Source organism: Arvicola amphibius, chromosome 9 (genome assembly GCF_903992535.2).
Source record: "Arvicola amphibius chromosome 9, mArvAmp1.2, whole genome shotgun sequence".
Classification (NCBI taxonomy): domain Eukaryota; kingdom Metazoa; phylum Chordata; class Mammalia; order Rodentia; family Cricetidae; genus Arvicola; species Arvicola amphibius.
In genome coordinates this window covers 25124812-25146315 of record NC_052055.2, presented here as the reverse complement: position 1 = coordinate 25146315, position 21504 = coordinate 25124812, and the positions used below count along the sequence as shown (strand labels likewise).

The 21504-nt window shown below is 42.2% G+C and overlaps 1 protein-coding gene across 3 annotated transcripts in view; it reads left to right on the top strand.

Annotated features, from left to right (window-relative positions):
* Adcy8 (adenylate cyclase 8) overlaps positions 1–21504 on the top strand; it is a 206209-nt gene that overhangs the window by 86393 nt on the left and 98312 nt on the right. For all 3 annotated transcript variants that reach the window (XM_038342920.1, XM_038342919.1, XM_038342918.1), the window contains exons 3-5: positions 381–511; positions 4838–4949; positions 10941–11068. In XM_038342920.1, coding sequence (XP_038198848.1) covers positions 381–511; positions 4838–4949; positions 10941–11068 — 371 coding nt within the window. The remainder of the gene's footprint in view (positions 1–380; positions 512–4837; positions 4950–10940; positions 11069–21504) is intronic.

The following is a 21504-nucleotide window of genomic DNA, read 5'->3' as shown; positions in this document are numbered from 1 at the left end:
CACTACACCCATCAATAGAACATCACATAAGCAGGCACTACACCCATCAATAGCATCACCACATAAGCAGGCACTACACCCATCAATAGCATCACCACATAAGCAGGCACTACACCCATCAATAGCATCACCACATAAGCAGGCACTACACCCATCAATAGCATCACCACATAAGCAGGCACTACACCCATCAATAGTATCATCACTTAAGTAGGCACTACATCCACCAAGTGTCAACCGACAGTTGTATATTCTCAGAATGACAAAAAAACCTAGCAACTACTCCAGAAATATGAGGTTGGGGCTTCTACACCTGTACCCCCAACCCACATGGGACTCACTGGTCAGCCTAACAAGCCTGCCCTTCTTGCTTCTTCTAGGAGCGGCTTGTGCTGTCTGTGCTTCCCAGGTTCGTCGTGCTAGAAATGATCAATGACATGACCAACGTGGAGGATGAGCACCTGCAGCATCAGTTCCACCGCATCTACATCCATCGCTATGAGAATGTCAGGTGAGGACATGACACCCGACCCCGGTCTCCAAAGGGTCAGTGATCCATGTATGCCTGCCATTCGCATCACCCTGCTTTGAGTGCTGAGTGTGGAAGAGTCCTTCATCTCCCTGATTAAACTATTAGGCAGTAATAATTTCATCAGAGATATCTACGTTCCCATGTTGAGGCTGGAAAAGAATGTCAGAAAATTTGATTATTTTTTTCTGATTGATGTCTTTCAATTCTTTAAAATTAGTTGGCTGTATTTTAAGTTGTAGATCCCTTTAGAGGCAGATAAAAATAATGATGCCAACATTCTGCCTGGGGGCAGTTATAATCACTCATGTATCCTCCTAATGTCGCTTTGAAATCAGCATAAAGATGGATACAACTCCTTTTCCTTTCCAAGCACAGGTTTTGAAGGCAACCGTACATGCATGCATTCATACATTCATCCACCCATGCATCTGTTCACTCTTCCGACTACTTGTCCTTTCATCTACTTCCCCACCCATCTACCCATCCATCTATCCATATAGCCATCCACCCATCTCTCAGTCCGTCTGTCTGGTAGTACCCTCTTTGTGCTTAGCATTATAGCATGTGTGGCAGATGCTGAAATCCAGAGAGTTGCCTCCATACTACTGAAGACCTTAATTTAGATCTTCATTTTGGCTTTTCCTTGTCTGTGGCCTTGTATAATTCATTTGCTTCAATGCCAGTGTCTATCTGTGAATAGATGATTTAACAACTATCTCTCCGTTTTCTATAGATTATGTGGATGAAGTCAGATCTACAACACATGGGTTTAGAAATCTAGTTGAGCGTCAGGCTTATTGTAGGTTATTACAGACATACTTCCTAGTGGCAATCAGTCCCGTATAATTTAAAATGCACTGGGAGGCTGTACTGCCACTCACAGAGTCGCTGGAGAAGGGTAGAAAAGCCATCTGGGGAAATGGGCTGGAATGAAGAAAGGCCACAAAGCCAAATAGCTCAGAATCACACCAGGACACTAGGCCACATAGGGTGCCACTGCAATGGCCTCTGATTAGACCACTTCTTACAGGAAAACCACTGTCCTGATACAGGGTGCCCCAGTTCCTCAGAAGTGGGGTGTTGCTGTCTCTGCTTCATTCCATTTTCTGTTCCTTCAGCTGTTTCTTTTTTTCTGCATCTCAATTTAAAACCCAAGGCAAATGTATAGGAAACTGCTAAGCCTCGTCATTTTCTAGAAAAGCCAGGAAAGCTAGCATCTGACATTTTCAGCTTACACGATAGAATTGCATTTCCCTCCTACCAAATCTCATAAGACAAGATTTCCCAGCACTGGCTAAAAGCCCGTATATTGATGAGCTCCCGAAATGAAACACATGGACACTCGGTCCCTTCCTTTTCAGCCTCGGGGGCAAGTAGTAGCAGCTCCTAGCACACCTGTGTGTGTGTTCTCTGCCTGACACTGACAATATTCAGTACACTGTCCATATTCAGTACACTGTCCTGCAGAGAACAAGACTTGGATCAGACCTTTAGCAGTGACAGCAGCAACCCTGATTTGGATGCTGGCATTTGCCAAGCAAGCCTTTGCAAGAAGCAACCCCAGGGAGAGGTATGGAAAACAAAAAGGAGCTCATCAATTCTGTTTCTAGATCACAGCATCATACTTAATGTGATGGGGAGTTTTACTATTAAGTGTGATAACTGCTAATTTTTTAAGAGACAGATGAGAAGTAAGGACGTAGAGGATGGGGTGGGTTGTAGAGAAGCTTTTCTGGAAGAGATGATCCTTCTGGTCCTAGCTGACAGGGCTCAACCAAATTTACACAGCAGAAACATGAACTTTGGACAAGGAATCTGCTCTAGATAAGGCTGAAATTTGGAATGGACAGACCATAACTGTTTTTCTGCTGTATTTCCCTAGTGACAAAGTGGCTTGCCAATCAAGGCAGGCCCAGACAGAGCAGAAATTGGATGGCTTTTTTGGGAAGACAATAAGCAAATAAGTAAATGTTTTATGGATAAATGTGTTTACGGATATATATGATATATATCTCTATATATGATCCATACATAGAATAAAATACATAACATTGGAAAGTGCCTATCATCATAGAGAGAGAAAAAAATACAAACCACCTTTAATAGGGAAAAGGGGAAATGCACATGTTCAGCGTTTCACTTTGTCTCCTGAGTTCACTCAACGTGCCTGACCTCCATGCTATGCTAATCACTTTTGCTCTGCTCTGTGGTCCACAAGAGCTCATTCCTGTTCATTTGCTCAACCCATCTTATGACAGGGTCTTCTTCCCAGGAGTTCACACTCCTCTAAATGAGCATTTGGCTTCCTGCCCTGCATTCTCTATGCCCCAGGGTAACACAAGCAGTTTCTAGGAGAGAAATCAAAAAGCATCAAATCCCCTAAGACTTGCTCCTCTCCAAGAGGCAGCAGCAAGAGACCTGCAGCCATAGACTCTTGGCGCTAGAAGGATGAAGTTTACCGGTGGCAGGAGGCTGCCTGCCTGTTTGGAGGCCACTGGGTGCTAAAATAAGACTAGAAAGAAGGAAAGAGGAGGAGGATCTTTCTCAGCCTGTGTCTGAGAACAAAGCCAGACCGGCTGCTACACCCCCTCCCCCAGCCCCCAAAGTCACCCGCACTGGCATTAGGAACATTTTTGAAATTATTTCTAATCTTGCCGCCCTCTGCATAGCAACCTGCCTCATTTATTCTCCCTTCTCTACTGTTGTTTTAATTTTCAGTGTTCCTTTGATGAGTATTGCCTAAAATTTATCTCCTGTACATTTCTAAGTTTCATTATGTGTTGTTGGATTATTGCCTCCTACTGGTGAAGAATGAAGTTATACCTGCTGGAAGATTCTAAGCTTATGTCTAGAGTCAAGAGACCTTTTGACCTCGAGTCCAGCAGCTCGGGGACAGACTGTCAAATGGAATGAAAGCAAGGCCCTGGGGGCTGCTCTGTCAATCACTAACCCTTTACTGCACCACGTGACTGAAGCAGGAACTGCTCCATTATTACAGTAGATAGCCCTCATTCAAGGCCCTTGAGGAACCAGATTTGTTTCTGTGGGTCCACAGGGGCTCTGAGAGTCTCCATTTCAAACAATCCACACTCTGGAAAAGGAGGGCTTAATTTTAATTTTAAGTAGTTCTGCTGATTGGACTCAGAAAGCATGTAATGAAGCTGGCTGTGTTGTGAGTACATGCACCCCGGAGGTGAATTTTGTCTTGTTTTGTAACTAATACATGGAACCCACCAAGCAAGGTGTCAATGTGCTGTTAAGTGTCATGGAAGGAGGAAGCACACAATTAGTAAGACACTAGAGGTGGGTGTGACAGGTTACTTCAGTTGGAGAAGTACCTATAAATGTTCATTAGTAGTCTATGATGGATGTCATGAAGAGCAGGTAGGATTTTAACAGGACTAAGTACTACAAGTAACAGCACAGTGTGTACAAAGACACATGCGTAAAACATACCTTGATGCTTCCCAGAGGGTGAATCCCAAACAATAATCAAATCAAATCAAACAATCCCAAGCATGATGTCCTGTTTTGCATCCATCCTTCCATTCTGAGGTCCTGAAATGACATGGAAGGATGAATGCGTCACTGACTTCTGACGACAGTACCAGCTCTGTTACATGCCTCTAGCATGGAGTCAGCAGTGATGGCCCCACCAGGTAGCTGAGCAGATTGACCAAGACAGTGGTCATGCAGTGCCCGGCTTGTAGAAAGCTTTGGTAGACTCCACCCCTTCCCTGTCCAAAGCCAAATGCACAGAGTAAAACTCTGCATCACTGAAATCCTTATGAATATGAATATTTTAGCTGAGCATTCTACCAGGGCCTCACAGTGTTACCACCTTAGCTCATCATTTTGGGGGAAACCTACTTCTAGATGTCCGATTGGAGGATAAAGCACATGCTAGAAGGCCCGGGGCACTGAGAGGGTTCTGTATGCTTTCCTCATGGCAAGTCTGTTTTGTTCTGTGCTTGTGACATCTGTGTTACTGCACATTGTAAAAAATACAGAGATAGATCATAAAATGTTATTGTAAACAGGTCTCCTCCTACTGACCTCTTGGAGGGTGGTTTACAACACAGGACCAAGACCATGGTGTTTGGCTGTCCCTTTGTCCTTCCTGATTGTTAAGTTGACCCTCTGTCATTGTTAAACACTGAGGCGTTACTCTTAACATCCAAAGCAGAGAGCTAAAATCTCAGACCACAGACACGGTTGATTTATCAGAATAGAGTTTATGTGTCTCCCAGAATGGACGAAAATATTAATCCACCTTTCCCCCACTCTTTCCTCCCCGTTGTTTAGTATTCTTTTTGCAGATGTCAAAGGATTCACCAACCTCTCTACGACCTTGTCCGCTCAGGAGCTGGTCAGGATGCTCAACGAGCTCTTTGCCAGATTTGACCGGCTGGCCCATGTGAGTTGCATTTAATTCCATCCTAGTCCCTGCAGAAGTGAGGGCCTGCATGTGGAATGAGGGAGGAAAGGATTCAGCCTTCATCGCCACCGCCATTACCATTCTGCATTCCGTCCCCAGGCATGGAGGCCTTGACCCTCTTGCACCCTAGAGGCCAGTGTTACTTGTTTATAAGTCTCGGGTGGGAGGTTTCTTAGAATGATTTTCCCCTTGAAAGACAGCTGGTTGAGTGATAATCAAACCGGTCTTTTCTGTCGGCTTTCCGTTCTCCCTTCACTAGGCCAGGTGCCATCCAGCTGCAGGCTCAGAGCTGGTGTGCAGAGCTGGCTCCCTGCAGTTTCCTAGCCAGCTCAGGCCATCTGCAGTGAATTAGCCTGCTCTCCAGAACCAGTGATCTGCTGGGCCCATCCCACCACGGTTTTGTTTGATCTAACTGAGGAGCTGTATTTTAGCAGAGAAGACACCACCTTTCGTTTTCAGCTGCCTTAATCACAGCTAAGCAAGAAAACAGAGGTGATGAGGTGGGCATCTAGGAACAAAACACAGACTGTATTCGTGGATCCACTCAAGTGACGGAGGAATGACACTGTCACCCCACACTTAATACTGGGCTTCGGGTTCAAATAGGAGTAACCCAAGTTCCTGCTTTGTGAAGTTCTGACTTCCTGATCCATTAGCAAGGATTAAAGAATACTGTGTCAAGTAGAAATTCACTTGCAGTATTCCAAATTTAGGGCTGCCCCATTCCAAGGGAGATCCTGTCACAGCTGCATATGAGCAGCCATTAGGTACTGTCATGCCCCTATGTGCAGGCATGAACATGAGAATAATGAATGTCCATCTCCATTCCTTTTTTTTTTTTTTTTTTTGGTTTTTCAAGACAGGGTTTCCCTGTAGTTTCTAGAGCCTGTCCTGGAACTAGCTCTTGTGGACCAGGCTGGCCTCGAACTCAGAGATCCGCCTGCCTCTGCCTCCCGAGTGCTGGCATCTCCATTCTTAAATATAAGTCTAGTTGGGGATACAAGGGTGGATAGTCAGTACACAGAGTGTTTCCTACTCTTCCTACTCTTGTTAATTCTGGAATGCTCTGGAATCACAGAAGGAGAATGTAACCATGAGAAAGTGAATCTGAAGCTAATTCTTAAAAGTGAAATAAACAAATATAATTTGATGCAATACTGTTTAGCAATGAAGAGGAAGATACACATATAAGTAATGAAGTTCAGCTATAGTATGGCAAGAGAAAGGTGGCAAACTAAAGAAGTGGAGATTCTCTAACTCTACTTATAAGACATTCTATACAAGACAAACGACAGAGACGAAAAGCAGATACATAGATACAAGGGGTGCTAGAATGGGAGTAGATAGGTTGCTAGCAAAGGAGCCTGCAGGAGGTTAAGTCAGGGAGTAACGTGGCACCTTTGTGTCTTGATTATGATGATTGCATGACTGCACACATTTACCAAAAGGGAAAGTTTTGGACATAATTGAGAGGCCAATTAGCAAAGTGAAGAAATCATGACAGAGTACTTCATCCAGAGAGGAGAACAAGAGTAAAGATGTGTCTCCGTATACCCAGAAAAACCAGAAGCAATTGTGGGAAGAGAAAGCAAATGATAGGAAGTGGAAGAAGTGAGAAAAGATATAGTCATGGATCTTCCCAACTAACTAAACTCCAAGTTGATGCTACTAGACAACTAGCAGATAGGAAACTTTTAGGAACTGAAGTCTCCTCCTGGGAAGAGGGTTGAATTTACCTGGTACCCAGAATTTAGGGGGAAATATGCATATGACCTGTCCTTTAATCATTGGATCAGTGATGGTTGGTGTGACTCACAGAGTCTTACTCTCTTTTCTAATATGGTTCCAAGTATTTTTCTTCCCACAAAGACAAAAGCAACAAAGATAAATTCCCAGTAAGATTTAAAAGATGTGATCAAAGTCAATTTTTTTGTGTCTTAGAAACTGCCCCCCCCCAACCAAACACATGCACACTGATCTAAAGAAAGTGTACAAAGTTTAATTCAATCCAAGTTATTCAACCATTGATTATTTGCTAGGTCTGAGCATAATACAAGGCCCTGGACAGAAAAATCCAGTGTCTTTTCCCAGGAATCCCTTAGTCCAACAAGGGAGAAGGTATGAATATATAACATTTTAGCAGTGTGCTACAGTGATAAACACAGGCATTCTGGTGAGCAGAGGAGAGGACTATCAAAATTAGGAATGGTATAGCCATCTGGCAGCATCCAGAGACGAGGGCTTCTCCAGGTTAGGCAAGTTCTTTTAGGATAAGACACACTGAAAAGTCAAGAAGCATGAAAGCAGCCTGCTTGCTCTGGGAGTTCTGAGAAATTTAAGACTGCTTGAGAATAAAGGGCATGGGAGAGGCTGATCCCAGGTGAGCTTCAAGAAAAAAGGAGAAGCAAGTATTTGAGGAAAGAGTGCAGCATTTTAAGAAGTGTGAACTTGGCTTTATAGTCTGGGTTTCTTACCTTAGTGTTTTTATGTGCAGTGGAGAAGAGGAAGCAAGGAGGGAATATATAGCTAGCCAGTTACCCAGGGATGCAGGTAGCTGCAGGCTATTATCTAAGGTGTGCATCTCATTAAAATAGTCTACAGAAATGTGGCTGGGGAGGAGACTCAGTTGATAAAGTGCTCACCACACAAGTGTAGGGACCTGAGTTTGGTCCCCAGTGCCCACATTTAGAAGCCAAGAATATCAGTGTGCACATATAATCCCAGCTCTGATTAAACCAAGATTGGTAGCTCTTGGGAGCTTGCTAGCCAGCTGCCCTCACTGAGTGAGTGGATTCTAGGCTCAGCGAGAGGCCCTGTCTCAATATACCCATGAGGAAACTAAGAAAGAGTCGAGACTGATCTCTGGTTGCCACATGCATGTGCACACATGTGCACATACTTAAATATCAGCATGTACACACACCAAAAATGAGTATCGTGGGGTGAACTTACCAATTTTGGTAAGAATATTAAACATTCATAAGCCACCAGTGCTGAATGCTTTCCCTGGTGCAAAGAATTTTTCCTCAGATTAGGTCATAGTGTTCTTATAACTACTGACCTGTAAGGCAGACCTTGTTCCTGTCTTGCACATGGAGAGACCAAGGGTCAAAGAAGTAAACTATCCAGAGCTATTCATATGTGATGATCTATAACTCAAATGCATTCTGTCCTCGCTTAGATTTTCCAAAACATTGTCACTTCACTGTGCACGGTAATATCAATGTCTGGGAGACATTGAGTAGCATACCTGTTGTGGGTGAAGACTGAGCCAGTTCATCTGTGATCTGGGGAGTTTTTATATGTTTCATCCTATGCCTTTCCTGCCTGTAATGCAGAGGCGACACCTACTTGTCCTGCATGTGTGAGGGTCAAAGTGAAAGATAAGAAGCAGCAGGTTGGACATGGAGAAGGCTACTCCCAGGCACCAGCTGTCATTGGCACTGCTAAGGGATGGCCATGTGTCCTCTCTTATGCGTTTAGAACAAGGTGGCTTTGTTTGTCCTTGTCATCTATAGAGAAGTAAAACTCACTCATCAGTGTTTTAAGGATGTTATACAAGGTGATGAGGCGAGCAAACCTGATAGTAATAAAGATAAATACAGACTTTTAGAGCAAAGCATTTCCTTCCCAATTTCTTTCCTTCATCCCTCACCATAGCCAAGAAGGAGGTCACCTCTGTATCTCAGGTTGGTAGCATCAGATTTTCACCATTCTGAGCTACACACACCATGCGCTCCCACAAGTGATTGTTCAGACCTGAAATCAACAACTTCTTCCTTCCAGTCTCAGGGTTCTGCAAATCAAAGTCAGGTATTAAAACACTGGCACTCAGTCTCTTTCCCAGGCAAAAATGGAGAACACACACACACACACATCATGTGTAGAATCTAGATTTTCAAACTGAGAAATTTTGGCTTATAGGCATGAGATGGGGAAAAGTGGCAACAAAGATAGGAACAATATTGTGACTTTTATCATGGTAAATTTATTTAGGTATTTTCTTTAGAATTAAGTCATCTGTATTTCTAGTTTTAAGATATTAAAAATCTTTGCTTTTTTTAAAGTAATGGAACTAGTAGATAATATTCTCTCCTCCTCTTCTCCATCTTTTTCCTTTTTCTCTTCTTTCTCTTCCTTCTCATTTTGTTCTTTTGGCTTTTGAGAAGTGGTCCAAATTACCCCATGCTAGCTTCAAATTCAGTATGCATGCAAGGTTGACCTTGAAATCCTGACTCTCCTGCTTCTATTTCCTAAGTGCTAGGATTACAGATATTCAACTTCAAGTCTGGCTGATGATATTTCCATTGTTGTTTGGTTGTTTATTAATGGATTTATCTTTTATAGTTATTGGGCAAAGTTTTGAAAGTTTTGTATTCTGGTAAGGCTGCCAGTTGATAGAATTTTCATTATTGTTTTTAATGGTTGTTGACAGATTTTTTTTTATAATTCCTTGGCAAATTTTGAAAAAAAAAATGTGCCCTCTGACAATCTCCCAAGTCCTTTGGTGTTTTCCAAATAATGATCCTGTGGGCTCACAAGCCTAGACGCCAACACCAGTGGGCAAGATAATCTCTTAAGTTCATGGTAGACATGATACGCTAGAGATTCTAGAAGAAACTGAAGACCCTCATCTCCTCTTCCTGATCCGACTCCATCAATAGCTCTCTAATAAAAAAGTAATTACATTGAACAGCCAATAGACAGGAACTCCAGGCTCCTAAAATCACCTGTGAGCAGGGGTGTGCATGACACTGAATCCTGCAGGATGTCTCTGTGCCTACTTGGGAGGTTGGAAAGGTTCTAGAAATCTGACCCAGCCAGATAAGCATCAGAGACAGTTCAAGTTCTTATTCTACCTGATGGTGTTTAACTGGAATTCAATTGTTATCAAAATGCTTATATTAGGAAGACAGCACAGTGCTTTTCCTCTTGGTATTTCAAGGATCTACTGAGCTTCCATCTCAGTGAGGCCCTTTCTGTTCAAACCTCATCTATTTAGCCCTGAGACCATGTTTTCGAAGGAAATTCCCCTACTCATGAAGTTATAGGTCCCTAGGATGCAGCTCTAGAAGGTCTGTAAGAAGTTACTCACCTCCAACCACTCATCCAAAGAAGCAGGGTCAGTCAGTGTTCCCTATGTGTAAAACAATACCTGAGGTGATTGATGAATTCACAAGGAAAATATTTATTTTGCCTCAACTTTGAGTTCCAAACAATGATTATTTGTCCTTACTGCTTTGGTCTGCAATGGCAGAGCAAACCACTAACCACACAGTAGCTGGGAAGCAGAGGGAGTTCATGGTAGTGTAATCTGACACCCACCTGAGGACTAGATGATCATCCCCTAGTGTAGTGGAAGGAGCAGTGGGCTGCTTCCCGCCACCCGACTAGCTTTACCCGAAATAATTTCACGGAAACTGTATTCTTTTAAACACTGCCTGGCCCATTAGCTCTAGCCTCTTACTGGCTAACTCTCACTTCTTGCTTAACCCATTTCTAATAATCTGTGTAGCACCACAAGGTGGTGGCTTACCAGGAAAGATTCAGCATGTCTGACCTGGTGGCTGGTTTCATGGCGACTGTCTCACTGCCTTCTTCCTCCCAGCATTCTGTTCTGTCTTCCCCGCCTACCTATGTTCTGACCTATCAGGCCTAGCAGTTTTCTTTATTAATTAACCAATGAAAGCAACAGATAGATAGAAAACCCACCTACATCACGCTAGACTGTACCTCTTCAAGTTTTTACCATCTCACAAAGCAAAAACCTGTGGCCTAAGAATTTACTACCCGGGCCTTTGCAGAACATTTCAGATCCAAACTATAAGAACAGTAGGAGGATGTTCTCAAGGTGGGGGTTCCCCACTCTGAAGTGCAGACGCTTGACATCCCTTGCGTCTTTTCTTAAGCATTCTGAAGAACTCGTCCTCCTGACAACACAATCTTTTTCCTGCCGCTTTGTTTCTTTAGGAACATCATTGTCTTCGTATTAAAATCCTGGGGGACTGCTACTACTGCGTGTCTGGACTGCCTGAGCCCCGCCAGGACCACGCCCATTGCTGCGTTGAAATGGGCCTCAGCATGATCAAAACCATCAGGTAACTTCTAATCTCCTCTGCGGTGCTCGAAGCCTCAGTGTGTGTGTGAGGAGACATATGACCGTATTTATCCTTTGCTGGAAATTTTGGAGTGTGGTTTTAAGCTTGCCTTATTTCACAAAACCTGCATATCTGTTGATTCTTGCTCAGAAGCTAATGGATCCACTGGTCCCCTTGTTTAATGGTAACACTTCACTTTCAGGCAGTCGTGCAGGAACTCTGGTCATAAATGTTCTTGTGGGGATACTGTTGGAAAGAAAATCAAATCCTCTCCAGAGAGCACAGCAGGGGAGATGGGCAATGCATACACAATTTCACTGCAGCACAGTAATCTCTGACTAAAACCCAGGGTTTGGGAAGGTTAAAAGGAGGACCTGCTAATTCAGCTGCTCTCATGAAGATGCCCAGGGTGGAGGAGATATATAAGCTGTTGCTTGAACTATATTGTACATAGACATCAGTAAGACGCTGGAGACAGAGCAGGGAGCTCTGAAAAGCAGATAGGTGTGTATGCAAATCAAGATACGCTGCAACCGCTGAGGCCCGAAGGAATAAGATTGATGGTGATGGTCTATCAAAGGGTACAAGCCAGAGCCCACGGGGCCTTGGTAACAAAAGTATCTTCAAGTCAACTAGCATTGGCTTCTTGTATGTGCTGCAAGTGCTGTTAGCTTTTGTCAATACTCTTGTCCAGAGTTCTAAGTAAGGAAAGGAGTTGGGGATTCTAGAATTAAACTGTATGGCTTTGGGACAAAAGCTCATCACTCTCAGAATTCCCACCGACATTCTAAAATGGTTACAGAGCCTGTAAATATTACATTCTTGCACAATGTTGGAAAGAGAGAGGGGGTGTGTATGTGTATGTGTATGGTGTATATGTAAGTGTGTGTGTGTACTTGTGTGTGTTTATGTTTGAATGACACCCAAATGCCAAATGCTCCCATGAAATGTAGTACAGAAGCCTGGGGGAAAAAAAACTACCACATTTCGGGAGATGGGGCTTTGAGGTGGAAATAGAGTAGACCAAGCAAAGTCAGTATAAGAAGAGTTTGGCAAAAATGTAACTCCAAAGCTTGAAACTTCTCTTTGGGAAGTCCCACTTGAATTAAAGTAAGAGATTCCATAGACAACTCCACTTTCCCAAAGGAGAGGAACAAACACAGAGTAGCCCAAAAGCTGGCAAAAACAATTTCCCTCGGGAAAGACGGTAAATTTCTTTTATTTTTTGTTTTTGAACAAATGCTTTGATAAACTCCTGGTGTTGAGAGCATATTACTTTTGAAAGTTAAGTGACAAAGAGAGCCAGCCTGTGTGCTAATTGTGGGCTACAGGCCTTTCTGCTGGACTCTGCATGCCAAGGAACAGCACAGGCATCTGGTGGAGAACATCTGTCAACACAGAGTCAAAGGAGTGTACCAGAGCAGATGCTGGGGCACAGTTGGTGGACAATCAGGAGAGATGCTGAAGTCTTAGGTCTGAGTAACTTCAGACCATATCTGCAATTCCTTCCTTTTCTGGGTAGTGTTATATTTTTGCTTTTTCATAAAAATGAGTTTGAGGATCAGGAGCCAAGAAATCCTAGAAACCTCTTCTCTCCTTTGATGCCACATCTAAGATCATTCTATTATCTGATCATGCTTCTTGGCCCTGCCATAGTTCACTGCCCTAGTTTCTAGGCTGTTTGATTCAGCGGTAGAAGTAGATCCATAAAAATGCTGCAGAAGAACCCTATATATATCTAGGACTCTATGAAAGCTACCACATTGCTATGTCAGTAAGAAGTAAAGAAACTAGAATCCTAAATCTCTTCATTTTTTCCCCATCAGCATAAACCCTATGCTCGTCATGGTAGTAGCGTACCTTCCATGTCTTATATCACACTGTAAGAAAATTGAATGAAGGACTAGAGAGATGGCTCAGTGGTTATGAATGCAAACTGGTTTTGCAGAGGTCCAGAGGATATTCTCATGGCAGTCACATTGGGCTGCTCATAACTACCCTTCGCTCCAACTCCAGAGGATCTGACAACCTCTTTGGCATTTGCAGACACTTGCACAACACCCACCCCCAACATACGAGCACACGCATGGACACAGACATACACACATTGTTAGATATTAAATTCCCAGTTGATGGGTTCCTCCACTGCCAAATCAAGCTAAATTAATAAACCCAGATTTAATGAACAGGACAGTGCAAGGCAAAGCACTCCTGTGACTCTCAGGAAGGCAGGAGACAGAGAGGAGAGCACACATGGCAGATCTATGGGCCAAGTCTTAAATAGCCCATAGGCATGGTCCCAGGCATCTCCTGGGGAGGAGACTCCAATGGCTGACTTTCTAGGAGGTGGAGTCTGAAATAAAGCAGCTCCAGGGAGCTGCTGCTTGGTGTGCTGAGGAATGAGTCTGGAAGAACCCCAAAGCTGGAGATTCCAAACACACATAATTTAAAATAATATCAAATCTTTGTTCAAACAAATAAAATTATACAATTGCCACTTAATTCTAATCCCATCTAATTTTCCCTTCAAACTGTCTTTGAATATCAACTCAAAAAGTTAACAGTTATCATGATCAAATTTAAGTAACTTTTTAAATTGATTTTTATTGAGCTCTACATTTTTCTCTGCTCCCGTGCTTCAACCCTCCCCCAAGGCCCCCATGCTCCCAATTTACTCAGGAGATCTTGTCTTTTTCTATTTCCCATGTAGATTAGATCTATGTAAGTCTCTCTTAGTGTCCTCATTGTTGTCTAAGTTCTCTGAGCTTGTGGTTTGTAGGCTGGTTTTCTTTGCTTATGTTTAAAAACCACCTATGACTGAGTACATGTGATAATTGTCTTTGTGCCCATAATGTTGAAAAGAGGGGATGAGAGATCGTCAGTGTACAGTATTTTGCTGTGAGATTAGTGACAGAAACTGAAGTCTTCTCCAGTCCAAGCAGATAGAGAGACTACATATATTAATTTTGTTTTTTCCCTGTCTTCTGTACTGCAAAAGTTCCCACCCTTAATGACTGGAAAGATGAACCTATAAGCTCTAATGCAAAGTTTACTTTATGCCGGACTTTGACAAATTAACTGTTCACTTGGAGACTTGAAGCTTTGGCCTAAAAACAAGTACCAGTTCTGATGTTTTAATGGGTCTGAAGAGAGGCAATGGAACAGGCACCCAGGGAAGCAGAGATCTCTGCAACCAAGCAGATATGTGATGTTTATCCTGTCAGCCAGCCAATAACGCTGAAAGCAAACATTTATTGAACATTTCTGTGTCATCCTTGTGCCAAACCCTGGAAATCCAGTTGTGACTGCTTTATCTCTAAGCCTTTGTTCTGCATGAGTATAGAGAGACCACTTGGAGTTATTGACTGTAAAGTGAAGAAGTCAGACCAGACATCCCTGAAGTCTCTATTGGCTCTGAAAACTTGTGACTTATACCTCCATAAACCTCACAGCCCAAATGATAAAATATACTGCTGACATACCGTAAGACTTTCTATTTTGATCTTAAGCAGAAGACGTGCTGTAGAGATGCCATTGCAAAGGAATCGAGCCTGCTCAGGTCATAGTCATTTCTCTTTCTGCAGAGAAACTTGTCCCTGGTCCTTTTGATGGCTTATATAAGTCCCTTTCTGGAACTTTGCAGTTGGACAATGAGAAGCAAAAACTTAGATAAGATGGAATGATTCAAGGGCATTCTCTTTCGTTCATTTATTAAGTACCACTTCCACTTCCTCAGGAATAGACACATTGGTTGCATATTTTTTAACTGCATGACTCAGAGCCTATTAATACCCAAAGAACTACTTGATTATAATGTAGGAGACTTGAGGTCCAGCATTAATTCTTCAGTTAACAAGAAACCGTGGCACAGAGGAATGAACAGGAACGCTGGATTTAGGCAAGCCGTTGTTGTAATTGGCTCAGGCTTCTAGAATCTCACTCCTACTGACAAATATTTCACTCTTGGAAACAGCTGCTGAAAATATTCATCCTTCAGTGTGTGCAGAGCAGCATCCGAGTTACTAGCTTTATGATGAAGGGATTACTCTTTACCATCTATCACTTACATATGCTGCATTTGCTTTGTTCTACCTCAAAATAGAGGAAAACAACTGGAAAACACATGTGTGTGTATGTATGTATGTATGTATGTATGTATGTATGTATGTATGTATGTATGTGTATGAACTTCACATAAATGTGGTACACCCACAAACATGTACATATTCACACTCAGCTATAAAAAAGGACGGTGTGTCATTTTTAGCAACATGGATAAGTCTGAAAGGCATTATGTTAGATAAAATAATCCAGGAATCAAAGTACAAATGCTGTAGGATTTCATAAATGCAGTATCTGAGCAAGCTGATTTCCCAGAAGCAGAGAAGAGAGCAGCAGATGGAAAGTTGTAGTTCAAGGGTGGAAATCTTCAATTCTAAAAATAACCCTAAAAGACCTTATACATCACTAGAACTGCAGTCAATTGCATATTGTATTCTTGAAAAATGCTTATAGAAGTTTTCTTATAACAAAAATGAAAACTACATAAGAAAAAATATTCCAGTTAGCTGGGTTTAATCATTCCACAATCTATACGTAAAAGCAATGTTGTATACAGTAAGTACATACAATTTTGCCTATTAATGAAAATAAGAAATAAAATGTAGCAAAACTGAAGCTTTCACAGTAGGCAAGAGCCAAGACAATCCATGCAATTGAGGGAGAACTGGCTAAACATCTCAGTAGCTAAAGAAATGAGGAATGAGAGACACAACTCCATACAAAGCTGTAATCAGACCTCCAAACATGTACAGTGGCACTAATGTGCCCACACTCACATATAACACACATAATAATAATAATAGTAAGTAGTAGTATTCAGAGCCAGGAAAGCAAGAGCTCCATAGTTCTAATTCCTCTAACTCTTTGCACTCTTATTTGAGACTAAGGAAGATAGAACTATAACTTTGTACCCTTTATCCAAACCATTTTAATATTTGTTTTCTCCATCTATTTAAGCTAAGGTAGCAGTGGCTGCCATCCTTGTTCCAAGGTGTCTCTAGAAGATGGGAAAGTCGTGATGAGAGATGTATGCACATGTGGTTAGAAGTGCCTTCTTGGGTTCTTGGTGTCCCCAGAATATATCCCTGATGCAGGGGGATTGTTTTGGGGAAATATCATTCAGAAATAGTCCTCTTCTCTGGAAGATTCTCCAAAGGATGGGTTTCCTGATTTGGTGCACATACCACCACCTCCAATTCAACTTTCTGTTGACCCTATGCATTCTGATAGGTGTATGATGGTATCTCAGAGTAATTTTGATTTGCATTTCCCTAATGGCTAAGGATCTTGAACAGTCCCTTAAGTGCCTTTAGGCCATTTGAGATTCCTCTGTTGAGAATTCTCTATTTAGATCTTTACCTCATTTTTAATTGGATTATTTGATATTTTGAAACCATCCTGAGTGAGGTAGCCCAGACACAGAAATACAAACACAGTATGTACTCACTTATAAGTGGATATTACACATAAATCAAAGGATAAACAGCCTACAGGCCACAATCCTAGAGAAAACAGGAAACAAGGGGAACCCTAAGAGAGACATATAGAGAACACCCTGGGAAGGGGAAGTAGACAAGCTCTCCTTAGTAAACTGGTAGTGTGGGAGAAGAAAAGAGGGTGGAAGGAGTGGGGAGGAGAGAAGAAAGGCTGAGAGGAGAACATGAGGGATCAGGAAGGTCGAGTTGGGTAAAAACAGAGAGGGAGAGTAAGGAAAGACATACCTTGAAAGAGGAAGCCATTAAGGGGTTAGTGAGAAACCAGACACTAGGGAAATTTCAAGGAATCCACAGTAAAGACCCCAGCTAAGAATCGAAAACTGCCCTTCCCCCATAATGACTACCTTAATTGTCATCATAGAACTTTCATTTCGTAACTGATGGAAGCAGATGCAGAGAAACGCAGCTAAGCCCTGGGCCAAACTCCTGGAGTTCAGTCATAGAGAGGGTGAAGCTATATGATGAGCAAAGGGACCAAGACCATGGTGGGGAAAGCCATAGCAACAGCTGATCCAAGCAAGTGGGAGCAATCTGACTCCAAACTGAAGCTGGGGAACCTACATAAGACAGAACTAGACCCTCTGAATGCAGGTGACAGATGTGTGACTTGAGCAGTTTATGGGGCCACTAGTAGTGGAACCAGTGTTTATCCCTAGGGCATGAACTGGCTCTTTGGAGCCATTCTCTATGGAGGGCTACTTTTCTCAGCCTGGATACAGGGAGGAGGGTCTCCGTCCTGCCTCAAGTGATGTGATAGACTTTATTGATTCCTTAAGGGTGGCCTTGCCATCTCTGAGAAGTAGATGGGAAATGATGTGGGGAGAAGGTGGGGGGGATGGGAGGCTGAGAGGGAAAGGAAACTGGGATTGGAATATAAAATAGGATTGTTTTGAAAATAAAGATAAGGTCAGAAGAAAAACAAAACAAACAATAAACGAAGAGTATATACTGTTAACTGCTGAGCCACAGGTCCAGCACCACAGAAATACTCCGAATAGACGCTTGCAGATAGGCCTGAGTTGGGCGGCCAAAAATTTCCCTTAACCCAGTTAGAAAAGTCATTCCTTTATCATGCCTTCTAGCCAACACTTTTAAAATAAAGACAGTTACATGACTTTGTTGAATATTTAGGGTATATTGAGCACTGAGGAAAAGGTTTTGTGTATGTTAGCTCCTTGTATCTTCATAAAAAAATATCCCTCGGAGTTCAGTGGGAGTGGCAGGTAAAATATTGAAACACTCTGGATGTCCACAGCATACACTGGTCAGGATAGTCAGAGCCACTGTGAGAATCGGTGTCAGCCACAGACAGGCAGGTCTGCTGAATGGCCTCATACCAACTACTGGATGCCCTAGAAATAAGTTCCACTTGGAAAGTGACGGAAATAGTACATGCAGAGGTCAGATAATGGCTCAGAGTCACACAGCTAGTCAGTGACAGCACAAGATTGCCAATCTGGAGGCATCCATAGTCATAACCAATATGCTGTCTGCCTCTCAGCCCTACGTGTATCGCTGCCGACTCTCAGAATCTGCCATCAATACCTAAAAGATCAATGAATAGCGTAGGAGCCTTCATACCCATTCCTGAAAAAAAATAGCAGAACTAATATTAATGGAAAAACTCAGTAAACACCCAAGAATAACATGAGAGTAACCCATAGTCAAAATAACCTCACAGCAAACGCATTCTATTGAAAACACTTGACTTTAGAAACAAGCACTTAATAGCTAATGGGGGCCAGGGGCTGAATGTAGCTTTATTTCTAATGAAGCATTCAGTGCCATCTCATGCATGTCTGTTCATAAAAGTTAATTAATTAAAATAGGCTTAGATAATAGCTTCTATTACATAGATTGAAAAGTGACTCCAGATGGATCCTTCTGGCATAGCCTGGGTCTATTCTGGGGATCCTTAATAGCTGAGGAGATGCCAGAATTGACACTGGGCCCTGCTCTCTGTGTTACTTTTATTAATGATCTATAAAAGGTGTCCTTGATGAATCTAAATGAAATTTGCAGAGCCGAGTCTTTTCAGTGCAATTGTTAAAAAAAAAAAAAAAAACCCACAGGAATGACTGCAGAATGCCAAGTAGGAACAGCATTTTCCAGTTTATTTAGAGCAGAGGTCCTAATCCTCGTGGCAGGGTTGCTCTGTCAAGCCATACAGTAGGACAGGGACTGAAAAGCAGAAATTATCATGTTTCTCATCACTTAAGGAAGAATGCCAAAGCACATCTCTCAGCTCCCTTTCCTTTCTCTCTTTCTCTATTTCCCCTTCCTTCCTCTTTCCCTTTCTGCTTTTACTTCTCCCCTTTTTGCTTCCTCTTTCTGTTCTTCTCTCTCCTATCTCTACAGCCCTCTATTTCTGGCTGACTGGCTCTCACACATGTGCTTTTTCTCTCTGTGTGTCTTTCTCCCCTTTCACCATCGCTCCAAGTCCCTTTCCTCATCCTCTTTGCAAACATCACTAAATATAGCTGCTGCATTGTTGATTTTCTCGTTGCTGTTATGAAACACCTAGCAGAATGCAGCTGAAGGGAAGAACGGTGTGTTTGTTTTGCAGTCCATCATGTCTGGCCACGCGTGGTACCAGGAGCGTGAAGCTGTTTGTTCTCCCTGGGCAGATAGAGAAGCAAAGAGAGATGAAGTCTGGTACTTATCTAGCTTTCTACTTGTTATTCGGTTTGACATCCCAGCTCAGAGGATGATGCCATTCTCACTCAGACATATCCCTTCAGATAATCCTCACTGGAAATACCAAAGCATGTGCTTCATTAATTCTCTGGGCTAGGGGCTGCCTAATCTAATTAAGTCAATGATTGAGATTAGCCATCTGAACAGCACTCCCGTTAAGATGCAGTCATTTGAATGGCATTCAGCACCTCTTTAGTACTTCTTATCAACAAAAGTAATGATGAGGGACCGTTCATCTGCAGGTATTACACTGAATCACACCTTACTCCAGTTAATACAGAAGCCATATGAGAAACTATTATTTTCTTCAGTGTCCAGGTCAAACTGAAGCTGTGTAGGATGAAAACAAGTGAGCATTCTTCAGACAGACGACACACAGCTTGTCAGTGGCAAGACCAAGGACATTCCAAAGGCAGGAAAGTTGTTTGGACAATTCTGTTATACCTGCACAGTTAAAAAAAAAATGGGAGCCCACTAAACGCCATAGTTTATATTAGTGGTACATGGAACAGGAGAATGTTGAGACTTTGCAGAAATATACATGGAATAACAGTCAGGAATACGGATAGGGCAAACAGTTTTTACAGTGACTATAGCTCTCTGAATCAACAGAAGAAAGCAGAGCACAAGGTACCAAGACAACAAGTAGCACATGTAAACAGGGTCTAGAATGTCCACTCCAAGCTTCAATTGCAATAATCACGGCTCCACACAGAAGTGAAGGAGGAACCCACCAAATCCTGACCTTTAAACAGTGATAGGTTGAACCAGCCCCGCCTGTTTATAGAAATCAGTTTTTAAACTTGCAGAAACTTTTTATCCCAGATGAAATCAAGATGGACACTTCAAATCAGCCATGAGAAGAATGTTTACACCACAGTAATTGGAAAACTTTATAAATAGTGTTCTGTTCTGCAGAGATGTTTGTGAGACATCTCTCAGCAGGACACTTGAGTCTGACCCTCAAATTCAGTCTTCTATGGAATGTGAGAGAGGGCCCCATCCGTCCTCACAGACAGATCCAATTACAAATCACAAAGCAATTGGAGCCTCATTTCATCTCTTACAAGTGGTCTACACATAGCTCATCACAGCCTACTGTGTGTGTGCGCGCGCGCGCATGTGTGTGTGTGTGTGTGTGTGTGTGTGTGTGTGCGTGTGTGTGTTTATCACCAGGTTGATAGACACACATGAATTAGAATAAATAATGTACTCATGAATCTTTGATCCTTGCTTAATACCACACTCTGTGTATTAGCCAGGGTTGCTGAATATCTAAAGCATCTTGTTGATTTTCTCAAAGAACCAACTCTTTATTTCATTGATTCCTTGTATTGTTCTCCTTGTTTCTATTCTGTTGATTTCAGCTCTCAGTTTGATTATTTCCTGCCATCTACTCCTCCTGGGTGAGTCTACTTCTTTTTGTTCTAGAGCTTTCACCTGTGCCATTATGTCCCTAGTGTGAGATTTTTCCAAATTCTTTACGTAGGCATTTAATTCTATGGACTTTCCTCATAGAACTGCTTTCATTGTGTCCTATAAGGTTCGGTATATTGTGCATACATTTTCATTGAAATCTAGGAAGTCTAATTTCTTTATTTCTTCCTTGGTAATTCAGCTGAGAGTTGTTCAGTTTCTATGAGTTTGTGAGCTTTCTGTAGTTCTTGTTGTTGAATTCTACCTTTAACTCATGGTGATTCAATAAAATACAGGGTGTTATTACAAATTTTTATTTATATTGAGATTTGCTTTGTGATCAAGTATATGGTCAGTTTTAGAGAAGGTTCCATGGGGTGCTGAGAAGTAGGTATATTCTTTTGTGTTTCAGTGGAATTGTCTATAGATGTCAGCTAAGTCCATTTGAGTCATAACATCTATTAGTCCCCTTGTTTCTCACTTAAGTTTCTGTCTAGCAGACCTGTACATTGGTGAGAGTGGTATGTTGAAGTCTCCCACTATTAATGTGTGTGGGTTTGAAGTATGATTTAAGCTTTAGTAATGTTTCTTAAACAAATGTGGGTGCCCTTGTATTTGGGGCATAGATGTTCAGAAATGAGACTTCATATTGATGGATTTTTCTGTGATGGATATAAAATGTCCTTCTCCATCTCTTTTAGTTAGTTTTAGCTTGAAGTCTATTTGTTTAGATATTAAGAAAACTACATCAGCTTGCTTCTTAGG